This window comes from Saccopteryx bilineata, chromosome 5 (genome assembly GCF_036850765.1).
Source record: "Saccopteryx bilineata isolate mSacBil1 chromosome 5, mSacBil1_pri_phased_curated, whole genome shotgun sequence".
Lineage (NCBI taxonomy): Eukaryota > Metazoa > Chordata > Mammalia > Chiroptera > Emballonuridae > Saccopteryx > Saccopteryx bilineata.
In genome coordinates this window covers 32,425,044-32,449,981 of record NC_089494.1, presented here as the reverse complement: position 1 = coordinate 32,449,981, position 24,938 = coordinate 32,425,044, and the positions used below count along the sequence as shown (strand labels likewise).

The window sequence follows — 24,938 nt, the reverse complement described above, 5'->3', positions numbered from 1 at the left end:
ATACTGTTTTTGCTCATTATGTTCAAGGGTTCTAACAAATAAATGATAGTAAAAGGGGGTTTGGGAGATGGGAGAAAACAAAAGATGAAATATATAATATAAAGATGATTCTGAGAGGTAGTGAGAAGAGAAGAAAAAGATAGTTGAAACCAGGAAAGAAGGCCATGCGTTTGGGGTGGTTTTTAATTTACTCATCAAACGGGTATTTATTGAGTTATAGGCAGTCCCTGGGTTATGAATGAGATAGGTTCTATAGATTTGTTAAGTTGAATTTATATGTAAGTTGGAACAGGCACATTTACCTATTTTTCTTTTTTTTTTTTTTTTTTTTTTATTTTTCTGAAGCTGGAAACGGGAGGCAGTCAGACAGACTCCCACATGCGCCCCACTGGGATCCACCCGGTCGCGACCAGAGCCACTCTAGCGCCTGGGGCAGAGGCCAAGGAGCCATCCCCAGCGCCCGGGCCATCTTTTGCTCCAATGGAGCCTTGGCTGCGGGAGGGGAAGAGAGAGACAGAGAGGAAGGAGAGGGGGAGGGGTGGAGAAGCAGATGGGTGCTTCTCCTGTGTGCCCTGGCCGGGAATCGAACCCGGGACTTCCACACGCCAGGCCGACGCTCTACCACTGAGCCAACCGGCCAGGGCCACATTTACCTATTAAATGCAACTTAGAGAGATGTTTGTCTTAACATTGTATTTATTTTTACCTTTCTGTGCCTATAAATACTTAAACATTTTCAACGTACAGAACCTATCTTGTCTGTAACCTAGGGACTGCCTGTATATTGTATGTGTCAGACAGACAAACACATAAATAATTTTTTAGGTGGTGATTTTAGTTATCGACAAATCTATGAAGACAATGAAATGACGATAGGATGGGGACAGTGTGGGCCTTGCCATCGGATGACCAGGAAAGACCTCTCTGAGGAGCTGACATTTGAGCAGAGAGCTGGGTGACAATAAGGAGCCAGTCCTGTAAAGATCTATATCTAGCAGTCAGTGTATCTGACTATTCAGAGGTAAAACCAGGCAGGAATCCTTTGAAAAGGAAAGTAGACTTCCTGATCTTGAGGCCTGTTCTGCCCCAGCCTTCTTGGCCCCATCCCTGACCACGTGAGGCAACCCCCCCCCCCCCCTGTCTTCTGAGTCCTCATAACTGACACCTGCAGCTCTTGGGCTATTTTGAGAGCAAAGACTGCAGAAAAAGTAGTGAACAGAAGTCAAGGTCTCTAACAGTGCAAAAGGGAGAAGAAAACACAAAGTTAGACAGAAGGGAATCAAGATGGGGGAAGGAGAAGAAAGCAGAGATGCCCGGAGCTTTTTTGTTTCTTTTCTGTGCATGCTTTTGTGGGAATTATCATAAGACTGATGGGAGGGTGAAACGTTTAGCAGAAAATCAAAACCCATTCCTTCATCTGTATTAATGTCCCATAAATACTTCAATATTTTTATGTTCTGCTAAACACACCTGGAAGACTTTTTCTTCGGTAAATGAAACAATAAAGATTAATGAGTTAATTTGGTAAAGCTGATTTGAATTGCACAGAAGGTGTTGCGTAAGTTCTTGGCATTTAAAACGTTATCTGACATTTAAAGGGAGATGACTGTTAATGAATTCAAGAGCTAATCTTATACTCTGACAGATTGAGCCACGGAAAATCCAGGAGTATTATCTTGCTGTAAACATAATGTGATTCAGTTGAAAGCCAGAACAAAAGAGAGCTATCAGCTGTGTACAAATATCCATATGCACACAGACACACACACATATATATAATGTAGCCAAACTTGCAGAGGACATTGTTAAATTAAATATTGTTTTCTTTCTTACTCTTGGATTGTATCTGAGCTACAAACTCAAGGAGAAATGCTTCTCCCCAGCAACTGTTCCTCCTTTCAACTTGGTGTATTTTGCAAGGTCACTAGCATGGGTTGGCTCTACAGTCACTGGGATACCTTACCTTAAGAAGGAAAGGAGATCTAAACCCAACCAGCTAGATCTTCACCCACGGATCCCACAGAGCCACCAAAGATACGGATCTGTCCTACAGGCGCCCCTCAGGCCCTCCCCTTTACTTCTCTCACTCCTTTCTAATTGGGGTTCCCCATCTCTGTAGCTGCAGCTTCATGGCCCCAAGAAAAGCTATTGTCCCTCATTAAGGAGGCTGCAACACTCTCGCTGTCTGCCTCCCACGCAGCTCACAACTTCATTCTGCTTGAGAGCCAGGAGTCTGTGGGAACCTGTGGGCAAGCTGAGAGCCCGAGGAAGAAAACAGAAAGAAAACAGATCTTGTAGCCAAGATCTGAAATGTGCTGGGGCACACACCCCGCCATTATCTTAGTGCTTGGAGAGCAGGGGCAGGAGGCCTTTGCTGAAAGCCTATGTGGTCTATCAAGTTGTCACATCAAACCTCTGTGAACACAGGGCATTTGTCCCCCTCCTGTGAGCAAACAAAAGGAAAAGAGTTAGTCCTTCCTTTGTACCACTAGGCCCCCTACTTGGCTGAGAGTCTGTCCCATCACTTCCCTGGGTGTGTGGGGGTGGGGGTCTGAATCCCAGAGAGGATGGATAGATCTGAGAGATGTAGTTAGTTACTGGGTGTTGGGGCAGGGGTGGGGAGGAGACCTGAGATTCTGAGCTCCCCCCTGGCCACATCCCCTGCTGTGTGTATGGACCAAATACTGGAAAGAGCCAGTGGGGCCAGGAGCTATGGGCTGAAGGGCCAGGCAAGCTTCCCGGTGCTTGGCTTTCTCAGGCTGGTATTTCTTGCCCATGGCAGCCTGTGGTACTACAAGTGGGCAGTGGGAATGGGGACACAGGTGGGGCTGAGGGGGGCACGGACCTCTGCTGGGCTCCCTATGACCGAGCTGCTTGGAGGCATCTGAGTGGACTGGGGCTTCTCCTATTCTGTCAACTTGGAGGGGACCCAGCTGGTGCGAGGCTGGCCACCCTGGTCATCCCCTGGTCCCACTCTGAGACTTTGTCTCTGTCTAGGTTTCCCGGAGAAGCAGGAAGCCTCTAGTTTTCAGGAGGCCAGATGGAACACGGGGCTCTCGATTCAACAACGTGGACTGTCTGCACGGCTTCTTTATTAGGAGCAAAAGGTACCCAACCACAGTGCGGTTCCACCAGCACAAGTCTGCCCAGTGGTTCCTGTGCCGGTCACCTGGGTTCATCACACGCTTCCTGGCCACCTGACATCCTGGTCTATTTACCTTCTAAAGGCAATTTGGTGCAGGTGAAGTACTGAGTGGACAGTTTTAGGAGGGCAGCACAGGGAGGTCTGGTGAAGATATGGTTTATTTGGAAGCCAGAAAAGAGCTTTTTTGTTTCTCCCTGCCACAAATTTTGGTCTTCATCCACTTCTTTATGCCTCAACTTTATGGAAGGAGATTTTACATTCTCCCGAGTGTTTATTTAGTAAATTAGCATAATAGCTAGTAAACATTAGACTAGGAAAAGGAACACTGTACTCTCCATCCAGTCTTGGCTTTTGTGAGGGACTGACTCATTTGGTGACTTTTGCCAAGTCATTCAGTTTTCTGTGCCTCAGTTTCCCTACCTCACTGTTCTCAAGGAGTCTTTAAATAATGAAACCCAGGACACTTTAATTCCAGGGTTTTTACAATCTGGAACTGCCTTATCTGTGAATTCTAATTGATATTATTCTAGGTTTAATTAAGTGCTTTGTTGATACAACAGAATCATTGTTTATCTGGCTTAGCAGGAGCTGGAGGAGAGACATTTTAAGCCAAAATAGTGATCTCTTCTGCCCCAGGGGAGGTAGAAACTAGCTTTTTCTGTGAGGGGGCGTCTGGCTGTATTTAGGCTGGAAGCCTGCCTGTATTTGAGAGATGATGCATCCTATCTTAGATGGGGAGATGGGAGGTGCTGGGTGCAGGGTGGGAAATCTGAACAAGTCCCCAGTTCATTCTAACCCCAAACTTTACTTTAACCCCAAATTGTGGAACTTCCTTGTTATGTTGGCTCTGATGTGACTTTTCCAATTTGACAACCGAGAGATAGGGAATCTCAATTTGTAAGCTGATTACACTATAAAAAGGTCATTTAAAATCAGTTGATTTTCACTAGAAAAAGAAATGTTACCCATGGTGTTTTGATTCCCACATTGGCCCGTAAAAGCTTATCTACTCCATAATTTAGTTGGACTCAGTAGTTGAACTAGCCCTGGTAATGTGGGACAGCAGAGGCTGAAAGAAGAGCAAGAAAGGAGTCCTCTCCCTTTCCTTCCTGCCTTCTTCCCGTCCACGGGGCCCTGCTGGCCTCCACCTGGAAGTCCTCCTCAGCAGCCATGTGCTGTGGGGCCTGGCATCCTGCTGGAAAAACTACTTCCAGCTCCAAGATTTCTGGTCTCCCCTCTCCCTCTGGCCTGTAGCTTGCTCCTTTAGGTTCAGGAAGGAAAACGATTTCAAAAAAGGTTTACAGTGAGATATGAGAAACCCAAAGGAATCTCTAATACAGTGGTGGGATTCAAGTAATTTAACAACCGGGTCTCTGCCCTAATAACTGTTTTTTGTTTTTTTGGTATTTTTCCAAAGTTAGAAGCTGGGAGGCAGTTGGACAGACTCCCGCATGTGCCCAACTGGGATCCACCCGGCATGCCCACTATAGGCATGCCACTTTATACTCAGCCCCTTTGGGGCGTTGCTCTGTTGCCGCTGGAGCCATTCTAGCATCCGAGGTGCAGGCCATGGAGCCATCCTCAGTGCCCGGGCCAACTTTGCTCCAATGGAGCCTTGGCTGTGGGAGGGGAAGAGAGAGATAGAGAGAAAGGAGAGGGGGAGGGGTGGAGAAGCAGATGGGTGCTTCTCCTGTGTGCTCTGGCCAGGAATCGAACCCGGATCTCCACATGCCGGGCTGAGGCTCTACTGCTGAGTCAACTGGCTAGGGCCAATGACTGTTTTAAGTATAAAAAACTGATATATTGAGGTCGCTGGTTCAAAAAACTGATATACTGAAAGGTACTTTATTATTACATCTTTTAATACTTAAATAAGAACAATAAAAGCATAAGCAAATGGCAAAATAACCTAGAGCTGTTTTCTCTGAACATATGTACCCTGATTTATCAATGTTACCCCATTAAAATTAATTTAAAAAATCAATAAATAACTAAAAAAAAAAGAACAATAAAAGAGATATACAAAACTAGATTGTTATAAGAAAGGGTTTTAAGATATTAATGAAAAATACTAAATAATACCTGACAAAAAACAATGAAACTGGTATTTAACATATTTCCATATTGCTTCTTGATTAGTGTCCTTACTTGCAATTTTTTTCACCTGTGGACGGATGAACTTTACTATGGGCACTTAGAATACATTGTTGTGCAGATGAACATTAAAAAGAGTAAGGAATGGTCAATTTGTGATTTCCACATTGGTTGGCTGCCCAGGGGCCCACCTTAGAGAAAACCCTGATTACAAGTGCCATTTTAACAACTGGTTCACCGAACTCAACAAAAAATTAGGTACCGGTTCTACTGAACCAGTGCGAACAAGCTGAATCCCACCACTGCTCTAACAGGTAGAATTGTAAGCAGTGAAACAAAATTCCAGACAGCTTGGAGGATATTGGGGTTGGAGGTAGGGCTTAGAGCAGGGGTCCCCAAACTTTTTACACAGGGGGCCAGTTCACTGTCCCTCAGACCATTGGAGGGCTGGACTATAAAAAAAAAACTATGAACAAATCCTTATGCACACTGCACATATCTTATTTTAAAGTAAAAAAACAAAATGGGAACAAATACAATATTTAAAATAAAGAACAAGTAAATTTAAATCAACAAACTGACCAGTATTTCAATGGGAACTATGCTCCTCTCACTGACCACCAATGAAAGGGGCGCCCCTTCCAGAAGTGCGGCGGGGGCCGGATAAATGGCCTCAGGGGGCAGCATGTGGCCTGCGGGGCCGTAGTTTGGGGACCCCTGGCTTAGAGGAAACAATTGATAGATTGGCTTGTAGTCCTGCCTTCAAGCTTCTCTTTTTCCAACTCTGAACTCTTAGATTGTTTGTATACAAGCTCCGAGTTCTGTTTTATAATGGCTTTCAAGTCAGAGGGTGGGGAAATAGAATAATTGTTATTATATTTTATTGGGACTGCATAGTGACAGGCATTGTGCTAATCCCTTTTCATATGTTGTTTCATCTAATCCTTGTCATGACTCCATGAGGGAAATATTATTATCCTTTACAGATGAGGAAATTGAGCCTCAGAGTGGTTAAATAACCTGCCTGCAACTATAGGGGCAGAGCAGGAGAAGCTGGGGTCTCAATGAAGCTTTATGGGTTTCCCAAACCAGTAGGCCATTTTTTTTTAGTGCAGGCCATGTGTTGAATGGGCTCTGTCTGTCAGGACCTCTGTTTCCTCATAGGCAAAAATGGGGATAATAACTGTATCTACCTTATAGGAATGATGTAAAGGTTAAGGGAAATAATCCTAAAGTCTTCACATAGTTATTCTTTAAAGTATTGGCTGTTATTACCCTTTAAAACAGGGGTATCAACCTTTTTATACCTACCGCCCACTTTTGTAGCTCTGTTAGTAGTAAAATTTTCTAACCGCCCACCGGTTCCACAGTAATGGTGACTTATAAAGTAGGGAAGTAACTTTACTTTATAAAATTTATAAAGCAGAGTTACAGCAAGTTAAAGCATATAATAATAATAACTTACCAAGTACTTTATGTCGGATTTTTGCTAAGTTTGGCAGAATAAATCTTTAGACAACAACTTACTAGAGTTAAATCTATCTTTTTATTTATCCTTTGGTTGCTCCGCTACCACCCACCATGAAAGCTGGAACACCCCCTAGTGGGCAGTAGGGGCCAGTTGACTACCACTGCTTTAAAAAGCCTCTCTGAAGACAATGGGGAGGTAACTGTTGAAGCTTATGATAGGTACATGGAGATTCATTATACTGTTCTCTCTACTTTTGCATGTATTTGCAATTTTCTATAATTAAAATGCAAAGAAAGAAAATAAAAAATTAACTAGGCACATATTATATGTCTGGTTGGAACTAGCAGCTAACAAATCAATAAACACAGACTTACTGAAATAAATAATAGTCTAAGTAAATACTCAACAAATAAAAGCCTTCGTTTTATAATTAAAAACAAAACCCTCTCTGTAAATTATCCTTAAATTGTCAATGAAGTGTTTAGGCTGACAAAGTAATCCTGTGGGTAAGGTTAACCCAAAAGATGAAGTTTTCTTAGATCTTCAAAAAAAACCTATGCATTTACAACCAACGCTATTTTTAAAACCAGGGGGAGAGGAAGGGGGAGGGAGAGGGAAGGATCCTGGGATCCGGGAAAAGGCTGTGCCAGACCGTCAGTAATGAGAAATACGTCAGGGTGGAGAGTAAAGCATCCTTCTCTAAATGGGCAAACACAGACAGTTAATTCTAAGGATCAGCACTAGGCCCAATCTTATCAGCCTCAAAAAGCGCTCCAAGAAGGATGCCTAATGACATCTTCAATCTGCACACAACCCAAAGTGTTTCCAGAGAGTGAAATACCAAATTGCAGCAACCAACAGCAGGAAGTATCTGGAGATTGTGTGATTATTAGAGAAATGTCAGCTGAACGTTCATATCATTATATCCTACACCTCCCCCTACTATAGCTACCATGTGCCAGGAACTGTGCTAAATCCTAAACACATGGGCTACAAAGGTGACTGGGCAGTTTAGAAAAAAGTACGTCTTTAAAGAGTAATAGCTTGTTCCTTTAGATAACAGTAAAAAATTCAGCTGAAGGTCAGGTATAGCTCAGGATACTGAAACAAAAGGTTATCTTTGTACCTTTGTACAAAAACTTAGTGTGTCTACAGGTGTGTGTATGTTTTTTCTTTGTCCTGAAGGAAGAAGGCTGAAAGGCGATATGAACACCATCTGTGAAACCCACAAGGAAACAGATGGGGTAAACACAGGTTTATTCAACCTAAATTCCAGTGTGCTAGAATTACAGGCTACTCTTTGAAATCTGAAAGAGGTAAATTTAGGAAACATAAGATCAAATATGAATTTATACTGTTGTAAACTCATAAAACCTGAGGTCAAGAGATAACCTGGGTCGAAATAGAAGTGGCTTTGTGAAATGGGGAAAAAGGGACATAAATCCAGTCTAACAGGATTTTTAGGACGCTACCAAAGTTCCAATCCTTACAAAGAAATAAAATGAAACCTAAGATAAAGCATGTGAGAAAGGATGTTTGCCTTCCCTAACAGAGAGAAAACTGGCAATGTGAAAACGTGACATGGTTTCTTTCTTATTTTAAACAGAGATGCAACAATTCTTGGGAAATATAATTAGGGTTTGAGCATGTTCTTTGATTTTTTTTTTTTTTTGTATTTTTCTGAAGTTGGAAACGGGGAGGCAGTCAAACAGACTCCCACATACGCCTGACAGGGATCCACCTGGCATGCCCACCAGGGGGTGATGTTCCGCCCATCTGGGTCATTGCTCTGTTGCAACCAGAGCCATTCTAGTGCCTGAGGCAGAGGCCATAGAGCCATCCTCAGTGCCTGGGCCAACTTTGCTCCAATGGAGCCTTGGCTGCGGGAGGGGGAGAGACAGAGAGGAAGGAGAGGGGGAGGGGTGGAGAAGCAGATGGGCGCCTCTCCTGTGTTCCCTGGCCGGGAATCCAACCCCGAACTCCTGCATGCCAGGCCGATGCTCTACCACTGAGCCAACCGGCCAGGGCTTGTTCTTTGATATTCTTTACTGAAAACCTCTCTGCCCTGATACCTCTACAAACCAGTGGGCTCAGGGTTCCTCTTGTCACAGCATTACAGATGGATCTGAATGGACAATAGAGTTTCATACTTTGAAATCCAAACTTTTCAGAAAAAAGGCAAGTTCATCATTGTTCCCTATGGTTTAGGATCAGAGGGATGGAATGCTGAAAAGGATGAGATCCTTAAAAGGAAAATTCTGATAGTCCTATCCAATAATCTAATAAAAATCTAATTAATGTTAAATAACCTTAACTAACAGTGGCTAAAAAATAATGGTGCTATGGTGTTGACCCTTGTTTAAAATGTTTTCTGTGACCCTCTAAATTGATTAAAGCCAGACTTAAGACGAGGTATCCTCATGATCTATTTTTTCTTCTTACAGGGAGAATTTTGGGAAGGGAAGGGGGGGTGGGGGAGGGGGAGGAGAAGGGAAGGGAGGAGGGGGGGGAAGGGAAGGGAAAGGAGGAAGGAAAGAAAACTAGGAAGACAAAATAAAAAAAAACTCAACACATCCCTAATTTCAAATGAGCATGACTACATTTTTTTGCATGCATTATTTGCAAGTTTTTCCCTACCCCTGCCATATATATATATATATATATATATATATATATATATATATATACTGCAGCAGTCATAGTTGACATCACTTTGATTTTCCACTTTTAAAGGTGGGTAGGGTATGTTACGGGTGTTTAGTGGGCAGAGGCTAGGGATGCTGCTCAATAACCCACAATGCACAGGAAAACTCTGCACAACAAAGAATATCTGGCCCCCAATGTCAGTGGTGTTGAGGCTGAGAAACCCTCTGTTATACCATTAGTAGTAAATTACAATTTCTAGTCTGAACAAATATCATTTTTTAAATACCTGAATTAACCCCCTCCCGAAGGGATATATCACAATTAACTTATCATCTCCCTGATGTTGGACTATTGAGGCTGTTTCCAAATTTTCTCTATTATAGATAATGCTGCAATAGACATCTTCACACTTTCTTTTCTGCTGAATTATTTCCATAAGATAAATTCTCAGAATTCAGAAACACTGGTCAATGGGTGTAGGAAAATGGCTAGGAATTAGACTGTTGTCCTGAGACAAGTCCTTGGTGCGGACTTTGGAATGCCAAGTCCTGCGAGGGCAGAACCCTACCCCGGCAAGCAATACTATGATTGTTTATAGCAAGGGTCCCAAACTACAGCCAGTGAACCACATGCGGCCCCCTGAGGCCATTTATCCGGCCCTCGCCGCACTTCCTGAACAGGTGCCTCTTTCATTGGTGGTCAGTGAGAGGAGCACTGTTGGGCAAATAAAATATTTTATGCTCACTTTGTTAAAGATGGCGCTGCCCATGTGGAAGCCATCACCCAGGTGATATTAATGTGTGTTGGGGGCGGGCTGTGGGCAGGCAGGATCCTTGTAGCCTGGGGCTTGGTTTTAGGACTAAGCCTTTCCCACCCTTTTTGATGTGGGGTGGTACAATCCAATTATGCCTCAGATAAGTGACTTTGTATCAGAGACTTCCTTATTTTGTATATTGGATTAAAGGTTTTGATTTCTACACTATAAAATGGGGGCAGAACAGGTGCTTGCTCTCTCGGTTCCTGGGATTATTAGCATTAGAGGAGAGAGCAGAGCAGAGAGCAGAGGGAGGCCACGTGGAGGAGGCCAGGAGAAGCAGCTAAGATGGCGGAGTGTTGAGTGAGTGAGAGGCCAGTTTGTGCAGAGTTTGTGCAGGAAGAAGGAAGGATATGGGAAACAGAGGTGAATAAGTCTGGTGAGCTAGAAACCTTTGATTCTAGGAAACTCGGATAAGTCAGTAGCTTTGTGAGTACTGAATGTGAGTGGGTTTTGGAGCCCAATGTGTGTTTTTACTTGCCCGCCGGGTGCAAGCTAGGATTAAAGATGATGGCCCACCAGTTTTGGGCTCCGTTGTTTCTTTACCGACTGTCTGAATCCAATGCGAACCTGCATGGGCCAGGCTGCTGTGATGGTAGCCTTGGCTTCTGGCTTTACAAGCACATTGACCATCTCATTAGCCAAAAGCAGGCCCATAGTTCCCATTGAAATACTGGTCAGTTTGTTTATTTAAATTTACTTGTTCTTTATTTTAAATATTGTATTTGTTCTCATTTTGTTTTTTTTACTTTAAAATCCCTATGCAGTGTGCATAGGGATTTGTTCATAGTTTTTTTTATAGTCTGGCCCTCCAACGGTCTGAGGGACAGTGAACTGGCTCCCTGTGTAAAAAGTTTGGGGAGCCCTGGCCGGTTGGCTCAGTGGTAGAGCGTCGGCCTAGCGTGCGGAGGACCCGGTTCGATTCCCGGCCAGGGCACACAGGAGAAGCGCCCATTTGCTTCTCCATCCCTCCGCCGCACTTTCCTCTCTGTCTCTCTCTTCCCCTCCCGCAGCCAAGGCTCCATTGGAGCAAAGATGGCCCGGGCGCTGGGGATGGCTCTGTGGCCTCTGCCTCAGGCGCTAGAGTGGCTCTGGTCGCAACATGGCGACGCCCAGGATGGGCAGAGCATCGCCCCCTGGTGGGCAGAGCTTCGCCCCTGGTGGGCGTGCCGGGTGGATCCCGGTCGGGCGCATGCGGGAGTCTGTCTGCCTGTCTCTCCCTGTTTCCAGCTTCAGAAAAATGAAAAAAAAAAAAAAAGTTTGGGGATCCCTGGTTTATAGGAAGCAGCTGATCCCGATAGCCGTTTTCCTACATGCCTGGGGGGCATCGGTTGGTCATCTTTCTCTGCACCTGAATCCATTGTCGACTAATCTGACCCAGGCTCTGCAAATTTGCTTGAGGAGCAAGGAGACCAATAAATACAATATAATGAGGCTGCAGAGATCTAGGTTGTCAGTCCTAGAGGCTGAGAGTCCCCTGTACCCATCTTTTCTCTATGTTGTGTCTTGTGTGTTTCTTCTTAAGTCCTGCAGTGCCTTCCTTTCGTGCACACCCATTGCTGAGCTGGTCGCAGCAAATGGATATGAATATTTTTTTGATGTTTCACGAGTCATATTGCCCTTTCGCTTTACAAATGGATTGAAACAAATTACAACCCACCAGATGTGTGCAAGTTTTAACAAAACCTTGGCAGTACTGGGTGTTACCATTTTAAAAAGTGAGAGGAGACACTCATCTTAAATAAAAAATTGTATCTCCATTTTGCCTCATTTTGCATTTAAATTGCTGCTCGGGAGGACTATCTGTCCACATTTGCTTTTTGTCACTATTATTGTCTTTTGCTTATTTCTTTAACTGGTTCTCAATGTTTTTCTTTTAAAATTGCATGTGGTCTTTAAGGAGTGTAAATAATAATGCTGTTTTAGTAAATGGAATTATTTTTAAACTTCTTAAAAAAAAGTTTTACTTTCATCACCCCCAGCATAGGTATGTTAATGTTTCCTCCAAGAATTTTCATTTACAATTTAAATACTCTTTTTAGGTGCTTGTCACCTCACCCAACCTGCAGCCTCTATTCAGAGAGGCCCTGGGGAAGAGGCAAAGCTCTCGCGATTGATGTCAGCTACCCAGGTAAGAACAGGACCTGGTCTCTGACAGTATCCCAGGAACAAATTTCCCTTAATCAAATGAAAGGCCTTAGGAGGAGCCACAAGGCAGAAAGGAAAGTAAATGTGAAGGAGAATATCACATTCTGTGAGGAGTTTGAAGGACCCGCATTTTAAAAGGGCACCATACCTTTAGGACTTCAGAACCGGCAATGCTCCATATGCAGCTATTAATATGCAAAAAATGCCTTATAAATACTTGATTCTGTTCACAGTGGGGAGGCAGTTCATTTGAAAGGGGAAATGGGAGCTTGGAGTTGAAATATGTCTGCTTGTCTTCTTTTCCTTTTTTCATTGCTCTTTTCATCTCCACATTTCCCCTTGTAGTCCCCCCCCCCCCCTTCTATCCTCTACTTAAACCCCGCCTCCAACTCTTAGGAAATGCTTGATGTCAGTTGCTACTCTCATTTTTATTAATGGATTTACCTCGGAGGCCCCGAATTTCGGCCAGGTGTGGACGGGGTGTCTCGGGAGCTAGTCCCATAATTTGCCATCTTGGGTATTGGAGGCCGAAGCCCTACCTTCCTGCCACCTTCCACAGCGCAGATAGGAAACGCACAGCAGAGGTGTTTAAATCCAACCAGTAGGGGGCGTCCGGAGGCAGCCTCCGGAACCGGGTATATCCATGAACCCGGTCACGTCTGCAAAGCATGTCCTGGTTTTCTCTCTTACCCACCCCTCAGAAATTATTTTCCAAATCTAGCTCTGTGACTTCTCCTTAAAGCATGGCGATGCCAAAATATTACACCTTTGGGTCTTCTTCTTCCCTCGCAGCTAGCACAGTGATAAAAAACAAGTGAAAGCATTTTATGTGGCTGAACTCCTAATATGGTCAGACCCCAATGAAAGGAGAGAGAGGGTGAGTCAGTGGGGGATTAACGGAAAGGAAGGAAGAACAGAAACTGCTGATGCTGATAAAGATCAATTTTGTGTGATATCCTAGCCTGCTGCAGAGTGGGAAGGAGACAGAGAAAGGAATCCACCCGATTGGCCAGTGGCCCGTCAAGGTACGTAACTGAAATTTGCTGGGCAGAAATTTGTTTCTAAATCCTTTCCAGATGCTCTACAGTAAACTCGAAACTGGTCATTTACATGGAATAGGTTGAGGAAGTAGTTAAAACTGAAGTCAGTGATTAATAAATGGCCATTAGCCTCAAGAAGTAAGGGGTGGGAGAGGCAAGGAAGATGCCTCCTTTTCCCCTCCCTACCTCCATTTTCTCTGTTTAGGGGCTGGTGGGGCTCCCTAGGCATTTTTTAAAATGGCTTTCATTTTGGGGGCTACTGCTAAAGGAAAGCAGACTACTGTGACTCGGACAAACCGACTGGTTCTGGCGAGAGGAACCCGCCTCCATTTACAAAGGAGGCACGTGAATTCTCAGAGCGAGCTGGTTTGCCACAGCCTGGGGGGCACAGGTTAAGGCCCTCCGTCTGTCCTGTGTTCCTCTTTCGGACTGCAAGGTTACCAGTTCAATGTAGGACTTAATTTGACACGACTGAGTCACTCTTTCCTGGCAGGTGATGTTCTCCTGAAATGCAGCGACGGGGCTGTGTGAATTTGGAGTGTATTTAGAGTGTGTGAGGTATTTGTAAGGCCTTTGGGGCTGTAGAATTATCAAAATAAAGCATATTATATACAATATTTTCCATAGTTACAGACTCTTTTTTTTTTGTATTTTTTGTATTTTTCCGAAGCTGGAAACAGGGAGAGACAGTCAGACAGACTCCCGCATGCGCCCGACCGGGATCCACCCGGCATGCCCACCAGGGGCGACACTCTGCCCACCAGGGGGCGATGCTCTGCCCACCCCGGGGCGTAGCTCTGTCGTGACCAGAGCCACTCTAGCGCCTGGGGCAGAGGCCAAGGAGCCATCCCCAGCGCCCGGGCCATCTTTGCTCCAATGGAGCCTTGGCTGCAGGAGGGGAAGAGAGAGACAGAGAGGAAGGAGGGGTAGGGGGTGGAGAAGCAAATGGGCGCTTCTCCTATGTGCCCTGGCCGGGAATCAAACCCGGGTCCCCCGCACGCCAGGCCGACGCTCTACCGCTGAGCCAACCGGCCAGGGCAGTTACAGACTCTTAAAAAAAGGAAAGCTTCTAGATCCCTTATAAAGAAAGTCTTCAAAGTGGGAATATTTAAAAAAAAAAAAAAAAAAGCAAACATTGGTTCTGTGCTTCCTCAGTAGCGGGCATGGACGGTTCAGCTGTGTTTTACCCCAGAGGAGCCTGACCCAGGCCGGGGTTTCTAACAGTGCGAGTTCAGGTCCTTCCACGGAACCCAGCTAGTCACACAGATGAAAACAAAACTACCTTTATTATTATTGTTTTTTAATGAGTGTGAGGGAAGAGGAGAAAGCCAGGCTGTGGCAGGAAGTCAGAGATAAGAGAAATAGAGATCCAGCCCCCTGGCTCCCGCGGCTGTCACTCCGCAGCCGGAGGCCTGAGGGGCCCCGAGCTGTGCTGTTCCTGCTGCGGGTTCACCCAGCGCAGGGGCGGCTGGAGGAACTCCCCTCAGTTTCCTCTCCAGAGAGAATTGGAAGACAGTCCCAGCCTCAGAGCTTCAGATGGAGGAACAAAATTATAAATACTTGTGATCACATGCCTTTGAATCATTAATAGGTATTCCTAACCCATCCAGATGAAGCATTTTTCTTTCTTTAAGGTATCCTTGTATTCTTTTTTTCTTGATAGCTATTTTTTCCTCCCCATTAGGAATGAGAATTGGAGTAGAAAAAACGGGTCCATTGCACAAAATCTTAGTAGCCTCGATGGAGGATACCTTTCTGTGTTCCTTGTTCCCTTTTTGACTTTTCAGAAATGAGGGAAAAGCCTATTCAGCTTATTCATGAACATGAAGAGCCAGACAAAACATTCCAAGTCTATGAGTTCAGGAACCTCTGTGATTTCATGGTTCATTTGTCTCAATTATTGATGAGGCAAATGAGGCCCAGAGAGGTGAAGAATCTCAGAGGGTTACACAGCAAGCCAGGGCAAGAACTTGAAAGTTCTGACTCCTTATCTTGCTCATTTAAAGTCAATACTGTACCTGTTTCTCTGGCTCTTGGGTCAAAGGTGAGGCTTCATTAAGATTCATGTGAAGATTGGTTCCAGATTCAGTGTTTGCTGTGGCAGAAATGAGAAAAGAATCAAAGCTGTCAGGTCTAGGTCTCATGACTTTTTATGCATACATACATACACACTTAGTTCATATGTGTAAGATTATGCATACACCTATTGCATTCATATTTACTCACCAAATACCCCTAACCTCTATCGGCAGAGTTTAAACACCATATTACCTATAGTGTTAAGACTTTATATTCAAATTTTTATTTTCTTGTTTTGATGGATGTTTAAAAGAACAAAATTAAATTCTTTGTGCTACTAAGACTCAGATAAAGCTGAAATTAAAAAGGAAATATTGATGGAAAAATCTGCTGATGCTGTCAAATATAAATTTTGTATGATCGTACTTCACAGAAGCAGAAAAATGCTTCTGCAACCTTTCAGATCGAGAGATCAGAGACTTCCCTTCTCCCTGATAATGTGGAGGGGCAACAGGTGAGGTGGAAACATGATGCCTAAGTGGGGCTGATGGGAAGGGACTAATGGAAATCACAGGGCTCACTTTGAGCAGGTGCCGCACACACACTGACAAGGTGTTGCTGTGTAATTGTAGGGCCAGTGGCTGTGGCTGTGGCTGTGGCTGTAGCCACGCAGATTCCCATTGGATTCGGGCAGATGGTAAAGGAACTGTGGAGCCAGAAGATGGTGGGCCATTCGGTTTATTAGAGTCTCCTAACGGCAGATGAGCAAACAGGCAGGGAAGACCACTTCCCTCTCACTCAGGGCTCCCAAGCCCCTCACAGGCCCCCACCAGCCTCAGCACTCCCCAGCCAAATTGGCCAGGTCAAAATCTCAGGGCTCCCAAGCCCCTAAACTCTCTCTCTCTTTCTGCACTCTTCAGCAAAACAAGCTGGGGGGAAAAAACCCTTCTCTGGCAAACAATAGCAATAACTGCAGCTCCCACAGTAGCAGGCAGTCCGCAATTTGCAATCTGCCGCCCTGAGGGCACGCACCCGCAGTCTTCCATAGACTAGACACACAAGGCACTGCCCCAATACAAGTGAGCAAACCTAAAAGAAAAACACTTGTTTACCCAACAGTAATGCACTTGCCTCTCATCGGTGGTTGTGATGTCTCTGCTCTCTACAGGTGTGGAAACTGAGGCTCAGAAGATAAAGTGACCTACCCAAGGTTGTTTAACAAATGAAGTTTTGAGTAAGAATTTGAGCCCAGGACTGCCTGCCTCAAACCCCAAGCTGCAAAAGGATAGGATTTATTTTGTGGGGTTTTTTTTCCTCCCTAAAAGTAAATTTAATGTTTATAAAGGAATGTTTATTTGAGGAACAGACTTAGCCAGGCACATGGCTCTCTGACAAAGGGTTTTTAGCCTCTTATGTGGGACCAGTGTTCAACAAAAAGTTCTTTTCACGCTTGCTACTCAGAAGTAGCTCTCTAAAGAGTCTGTGGCCATATGTGACTCTGCCTCTTTGTCTCTTTGACCTGGAGCTTCTAGTCATTCCTTGTGGGCTGACCTTTCCTTTTCTGTTGTTTCTCAGCTGTCCTCTTCTGTCTTGTTTGAAAATGGCTTCTGCACAGATTTAAAACATTTTACAATTGAAAACAGCTGGGGAAACTGAGGCCCAGGGAGTGGTTTCGTGTGATTGGCTCAAGGCCATACCTTGAAATAGCACAAGACCGGATCTCCTGATTTAGTATCTTGTACTTTCCTCTCCACATCACACTGCCTCCTGTTAGCCTCACTTGAGCTTGCCACATCCCAGCTGCTTGGCCTCTGGACAAATCCAGCCCAGCAGAATTGTGTTGTGATGAGGTTCACTTCACTGTGGCTTGAGAGGAACCATGGGTCTCTTAGAAATAAAACTTATAAATTCTAACGCATAAGGAAAGTTCTTGCAACACCAGGAGAATGAATCAGTCAGCCAGAGTTCAAGAAATGTAAACACATTTTTAGATAGGAGGCTGAAAAATCGCTTAAAACTTCTCCATCTCGTGGGTCAAGACCCTGGTAATTTACTGAGGTCCAAACTGTCAAGGAGGAGACACAACTTAAACTGCATTCCTAGGAGATAAAGCAATGGGGGTGGTAAAACCTCCTCTCTGAACAATGTGGGAAGATCTATCCCTGTTATCAAGCTGAAGAAACTGACTAACCCATTGACCAACGCAGACAGCTGGCTGTGAACACAGACCGGTTCTTTTTCATCGTTCTGGAGGTGGTGTGCACAATCACAGATACAGGCTGCACAACTTCCAGGCCCGCCTGAAGCTGGGAAACTCGGGGTCTTTCTGTGATGAACATTTCTGCCACTAAAGAGATAAACAGAAAACATTCCTTTCCTGGCTGCCCACCATCAGGCCTGAGTAGATTTTCAAATGTTAGCATTAATCTAACCACAGGCTTTTAGCAAGGAGATAGCCTTCCCACCAGATAACCAGGCAGTTTCAGAGATGACCCTTACTAGATGGGGTCTCATCCTAAGTCTTTTTCTGCCTTCTCAAATCATGGGATCCTTCACCAAACACTCAAAGCTTGAACAGCAGGAAGGAGCATCTGATTCTAGTCTGGAATAAGATGCCTTAAAATTTGCTTCTATTTAAACTTATATTGACTGTTTAATTGCCAAACTGTTGTTCATTGCTTTAGATAAAAATGTTTCACAACGCTTATTTCCCTCTGGTGAGACCCATCTGGTATCAGAATGGAGACAGAACTTCAAAAAGTCACCTTATCAGGCAAAGTGGGCTACCTGACTCTTTCCATAGATGTGTGTCAAAGCTTGGGAAAGAATTTCAGACCCATAGGCTCCTAAGTGGCCAAACATTCTTTGGCCACAAGGGCCATTGCTTTGGAGATGCTGGAGGAGGAGCCTTTTAAAATATGTTTAGGGTCTTTTCCCACACATACCATTTTTGAGGTATAAGTAGCCTTTGATCATTAGTATGCTGTCATGGAACTTCCTCCACAACTTGAAGTGATTCATCATTGACGAGGGGATCTATTCATTGTCAAACAGATCTCAGAAAGCACCTTTGCCTTCTCATAGTTTTACATAGGGACTTGCAGCAGAAACCAATAGGAAGAGGCCTAAAAGTCAACCTTTGTACTTTCATGGTTTTGTATTTTTGGTCAGAAATGGAAGAGGCAAAGGCAAATTCCAGATTATTTAAAAAAGAATTCTTCCCAGTATAAACTAAACCATAAAAGGAACGATAATTCTGGCTCCTTTATATAGCCTTGCTGACCTTTCTTTAAGAATGAGATCTAAAAATACTTATTTTATATGATACCACTCAAGATGCCTATGACCAACAGAGTATTTATTGTGTTATAATAAATCTCAAGTCTGCTTGCTTAATGTAGGAGACCAAAACCCAAAACGGCCTTTTGGTATTATCATTACCAAATTCTTAGGATAAGATTTAAGACCTTGGTAATGCTATACATTTTCTTTTTAAATATTCCCGGATGAGGAGGGTGAGATGGGCACACTGAATAGTTAGTTGCTCAAGACCTGAGAAAGCCTCCGGGCTAAAGACATACCCTAGGGACCTCTATTCAAGGGAGGTGAAGTAGAGGCATCTAGAAGGTATGAGTCAGTCTGAATTTAAACATGGAAATGCCTAGTAAATACAAGGGCAATATTTTTCTTCCAGTTTGGAATAACAGTTCTTTTACTTATGTCTTTTAGACCAAGGCTAGCTCAGTCTCAAAGGTCTGGCTTTAGTTTTGGGAACACCAGCTTCTCTCCAAAGTTCATAAATTATTTTTAATGAGAGGTCCAATGTTACATGGCAGTTTACCAAGCCCAAAATGGAAGTCAAGATAGATGAAGGAATTTAAATTCGATTTGTGCAACAACAACAAAAAAATCAGCTACACGAGAAACCCTCCAATCAAGGTACATTCTAAGATTAGTAAAGATATCTGGTGGAAGACTGTGTGGAAGAAGGGAATTCAAGAAGTTGAAGGTAGAGAAACATACAAAGTGGCCAATCCATTCAATTCATGTGGTGGTCTTAATTCTGCAGAAAATATTGTTCTTGGTTAGAGGCTCTCAAACAAGTATAGACATCTGGTCCCCCAGCCTCTAGTTTTACCCCCTTTAATTCATTCTTTACATGGCTGGAAGAATCATTTCTCTAAAATAAAAATTGATTATGTAAATTCCTGTGTAAATAGGATCTCACAGCCTTTGGGATAAATTCCTTAGTTGCTGTCTATGGCCCCTTATAATTTAGCTCTTGCCTATCCCTCAGCTGCATTTCTCACCACTCCCTCTCTTCCATGTGTCCTGGGCTTCAGGCATTACAAGATGCTCACATTTCTCCATGCTGTCATTTTTTCCTAACTCTCATATGGTCTCTTTCCCTGGAGCCTCCTTTCCCTTTCTTCACTTGCCTAGTTTCTACATATTGTATTTTTTGCTCCATAAGACACACTTTTCCCCCCTAAAAGTGGAGGGGAAAATGCCCATGTGTCTTATGGAGCGAATGTTCATTTTTTTAGCTGCTGCAGGACACTGTGCCGGTAAACATATAGAATGAGCACCAGTGGGAGTGTAATCATACCTGCCACAGTGGCATGCGGAACCCTGGCATCTGTCTGAGCATCTTAAATTCTGACACTAGTGATGATGAGTTCCTGGGGTTCCCGGACAACTAGAAGAGTGTTTGAACATTAGAGTCTCTTCTCATTTTTTAATAACAGTGCTAATTGTTAATATTGCTGTTGAGTTTACATTGTTGAAATATTATTGTGGTATATTTTATTAAATATTTTAACACACCATTTGGTTCAGGATTTTTTTTCTTATTTTCCTCCTTAAAACCCTAGGTGCATCTTATGGAGGGAAAAATAAGGTATATCTTTAGAAACTCAGTGTGAGTGTCCTTTCCTTCCAAAAACCTTCTCAACTTCCAGGTTTAGGTAGCCTGTGCTCATTCATAGCTCTAAGCATATTCCACTACTTTAAGGCATGGATTTTTTTTATATATATATAAATAAAATTTTATTTTAATGGGGTGACATCAATAAATCAGGGTATAAGGCATGGATTTTTGCCTCTTAACTGTATTCTTGTGCTTAGCACTGTATTTGGCATTAGGAGATGGTCAATTAGTGTCTGTTGAGTGAATGTATGGATGAATGAATAAGCAATCTTTAAGTGCTCTGTAAAACAGACTCCCTAACTCTTTCTATTGGACATGTTCCGATGTTGATGTCTTCATTAATTTTCAAATGAGGAATTATAAAGAACTAAGACAGTGGCAAATGAAAATCCTTAGGCCACAGGGAAATGCATGAAAGAAATAAGAGAGGAACTAGGAGGAGCCTGGCTGGTGGTTCCAAACCCTGAGATTGCTGGTTTAAGTGCAGGCTTGTCAGCTTGAGCGCAGGTTGCTGGCTTGGGCATTGGGTCATTACATGATCCCAAGATTACTGGCTTGAAGCCCAACGTCACTGGCTTGGCTTGAGCACCCTCCCCCCCATCAAGGCACATATAGGAAGCAATCAATGAACAACTAAAGTAAAGCAACTACAAGTTGATGCTTCTCATTCTCTCCCTTCCTTTTCCCACCCCCCCCAAATCAATAAATAAAAAAATTTTTTAAAAAGAGAAACTAGGCCTGACCTGTGGTGGCTCAGTGGATAAAGCGTCAACCTGGAAATGCTGAGGTCGACGGTTCGAAACCCTGGGCTTGCCTGGTCAAGGCACATATGGGAGTTGATGCTTCCAGCTCCTCCCCCTTCTCTCTCTCTGTCTCTCTCTCTCTCCTCTCTGTCCCTCTCTCCCCCTCTCTCTCTCCTCTCTAAAAATGAATAAATAAATAAAAAAAGAGAGAGAGAGAAACTAGGAGGAAAAAGCCCTTAGTAAAAGCCCCATGCTTCTTTATGGTCTTCTTGATGAAAGGATAACAAATATTTGAAGGGTGTTAAAATAGAAAACAGTATTTATGGATTATGGATTATTAGTAAATGAAAATGATCATTTTTTGATCACTTGACAGAACAAAAATTAATATAGTGAACTCTTTTACAGATTGAGAAATATAAATGATACATATACACACACAGACATCTGGAAATCCATACCAGCCTTAAAATGCATTGTGCGAAGTACTACTTCACTGCTGGAGCAAGCTTTGATCCTTGTGCATATCATGTATTAAGTGCACAGTAGATCTTGACGACTTTGGGAGGGACACATCCTGAGAATTTCAAGAATCCTTAGATTTGTGAATACCCCTAGTATATCATATTCCCACTAAAACTAAAGTAGAAATGAAAAAAGAAGGGGCGTTCTTTAGACTTTTCCTGAGCCTATAAATAAATGAGTCTATAAACAAAGGATTAGAGTGATTTATAAAAACCATTTTTGGCAGAGAACCATCAAATTATTAGACCATTTGACTTTCTCTTACTTCCATCACCAGCCCTAGCAGTTGGCCTTCCCTCAAGAGCTATTAAAAAATAAACATTTATTTATATATAAAAAAATCAATGTTCTTTTTTTTTAAAAAAATATAAGAACTATTGCAGATGTTACAATGAATATAGACCACAACACTGAGATGTGGATGCTGGATGGTGGGTAGGTGCTCTTTGAACTTGATTCCAGGGGATATTATTTTCAGAGTAGTGTTATATCAATTTTCCTAAAAACAAAAGGGGAATATGAAACACAAAGAGCTGTAAGAGTTTTTTTGTTAAATTCATTGAGCAAGTCAAGGGAAAAAGTAAATTTCCTATATTCTAAGCCAGGGGTTGGGAACCTATGGCTCGCAAGCCAGATGTGGCTCTTTTGATGGCTGCATCTGGCTCGCAGACAAATCTTTAATAAAAAAATAACATGGCCCTGGCCGGTTGGCTCAGTGGTAGAGCGTCGGCCTAGCGTGCGGAGGACCCGGGTTCGATTCCCGGCCAGGGCACATAGGAGAAGCGCCCATTTGCTTCTCCACCCCTCTGCCGCGCCTTCCTCTCTGTCTCTCTCTTCCCCTCCCGCAGCCAAGGCTCCATTGGAGCAAAGATGGCCCGGGCGCTGGGGATGGCTCTGTGGCCTCTGCCCCAGGCGCTAGAGTGGCTCTGGTTGCAACATGGCGACGCCCAGGATGGGCAGAGCATTGCCCCCTGGTGGGCAGAGTGTCGCCCCCTGGTGGGCGTGCCGGGTGGATCCCGGTCGGGCGCATGCGGGAATCTGTCTCTCCCTGTTTCCAGCTTCAGAAAAATGCAAAAAAAAAAAAAAAAAAAAAAATTACATTAAAAATATAAAACATTCTCATGCATTACAATTTATTCATTTCCTACCGCTCATGTTCATGGTTGCTGGTGGCTGGAGCCAATCACAGCTGTCCTCCGGGACAACACCAAATTTTTATTGGATAATGTGTAACGTACACGGGTCGTTGTATGGCTCTCACGGAATTACATTTTAAAATATGTGGCGTTCATGGCTCTCTCAGCCAAAAATGTTCCCGACCCCTGTTCTAAGCCCTGAAAGAGGTACTCTGTGCTTATAAGGGCAGTCCCTTTGGAATGTGCTTTTCTGCAAAGACTATGGTCTGCATGATGGTGAGACTCCCAAGTAAACCTTTAAAAAGCTTGTTTAACTCATACTATACCTGAACTCTTTTATTAGTCAAATACATATGAAACACCTGTAGTTGGGTGTGCCAGGAGCATTCCACCAGGCACTTGTGGTACTTGTGGATCCCTGCCCTTAAAAAGCTTGCAGTCTGATGGAGAGAAAAGCTCAATAGGTAGACAGTTCTGTAAGAGAGATGCTGCAATGGTGTAAGCATCAGGTGCCGTTTGAGCAGGTGGAAGCACAGAAGAACCACCTGGAGTGAGGTCGACTGGTGAGCTAAATTGGGAACTGAATGATTAGTAGGAGCTAACCAAGAAAAAGGGTAAAAGTTGGGGATAACAGAATGTAGAATGGTGGTTGCCAGGGAGTTGGGGTGGGGTTGGGGGAGAATGGCAATTGTTATTTCATGGATATAGTTTCAATTTTGAAAGTTGAAAATAGTTTTGTTGTACAACAATGCAAACGTATTTAACGTTACTGAACTGTACCCTTAAAAATGGTTAAGTCGGCAAATTTTATTTTATGTGTATTTTACCACACTTTTAAAAAATGTCAGAATAGGAGGAGATAAGAAATTGTGCTCCAGGCAGAGGAAACGGTATTTTCATAAGCTTGGAAATAAGAAAGATTTGCGTTAGCATGAGGTCTTTAGTTACTAGGAATAGAGAAGAGAAGGAATAAGTTTTCCTTCCTGTTCCTGGATATAGAGTTTGCAATGGGGCAATTCTGAAATGGCTTGTCTTTGGCACCCTACCATTTCCCTTTTTGTACTTTTCTCCTTCTTCTGCCTCCTTCCCTGCCATGGAGACAATAACTACTCGAGACCACAGGGAGTGCACCAAGGGACTAGGGGTGACCGCCTCACAATCCCCTAAACAGTTTTCATGAGAAGGGCCGGACCCCCAGTCCCTACGGGTATTTACTGATACACACAAATAGAAGCAGGGACAAGAATGTGGCAATCAGGAAGGGGAACTTCTTTAGAGCAGACAAAAGGGCAAGAGAAGTAGCTCACTTCTGAGATATCTACCCCGCTTATTGATGAATCAGAATTGCTGATTCTATCCCTATGGTGTGCTGTGTTCAGCACTTATTGTGTTCAGTACCTTCTATCAGTGATGCCACTGTGGCTTTTGCCTCAGGGTACTGAACTGTGTCCCTATTCTATGTTTCTATTTAGGGCCTCTACACTTCCCCATATGGCTAATACTCTTGTTAATCCAAGCCCTCTGGGGCATTGTGCAAGTCAGACATGTATCAACCCTTAAAACTCTACTCACCTTAAATTTAACCACCTGTGTTTCCACCTCTATCAGAAAGTTTAGTTCTCATCTAGGTTGCAAGAGGACAGCATCCAATTAAATACATTTTTACTTAAGTGTGAATGACTATTAGCTTTTCAGTATCAGTATTTTTAAGGGGAAAACTTCTGAATCCAAAGTGAATCTATTATTAGTGAGACTTAAATAGTAGAATAGTAGAAGTGAAATGATAACATTATGACCATATTAGGAAGAATATTTTTGGTCTGGAGAGCTACCCTGTAAACAGGCCTATCTTGCTTGGAAATCTGTCTCAAGACTTTGGTTCTCCCAAACAACTTCATTTCTTTTTCAGCTCCTTTTCTTATCCCATATCTCTAAAAGTTGCAAATCATTTTCAGTGTTACCCACAAATGGGTGTCTGATGCTGGTTAAGGAGAATTGGCAGGAGAAAAGAAAACAGAAGCCATTTGTTTGTATGGGTCATTTTAAATCAGGAACTTTTTAAATTCTCCCATATTGTCAGATGGAAATGTGCCTATTTAGATCGACATCATCACTAACCATATATAGTGGTAAAAATGCAGGTTCTTATGGTTCAAATCTCAGCTTCACCACTTAGCTGTGACCTTGGGCAAGTTACTTAATCTCTCTGGGCCACACTATCCTAGAT

At 43.4% G+C, this 24,938-nt stretch overlaps 1 protein-coding gene across 3 annotated transcripts in view; it reads right to left on the bottom strand.

Annotated features, from left to right (window-relative positions):
* Positions 1 to 24,938, bottom strand: part of KIAA2012 (KIAA2012 ortholog) — a 129,034-nt gene that overhangs the window by 45,135 nt on the left and 58,961 nt on the right. For all 3 annotated transcript variants that reach the window (XM_066232896.1, XM_066232897.1, XM_066232898.1), the window contains one exon: positions 15,377 to 15,453. In XM_066232896.1, the coding sequence (XP_066088993.1) occupies positions 15,377 to 15,453 (77 nt within the window). The remainder of the gene's footprint in view (positions 1 to 15,376; positions 15,454 to 24,938) is intronic.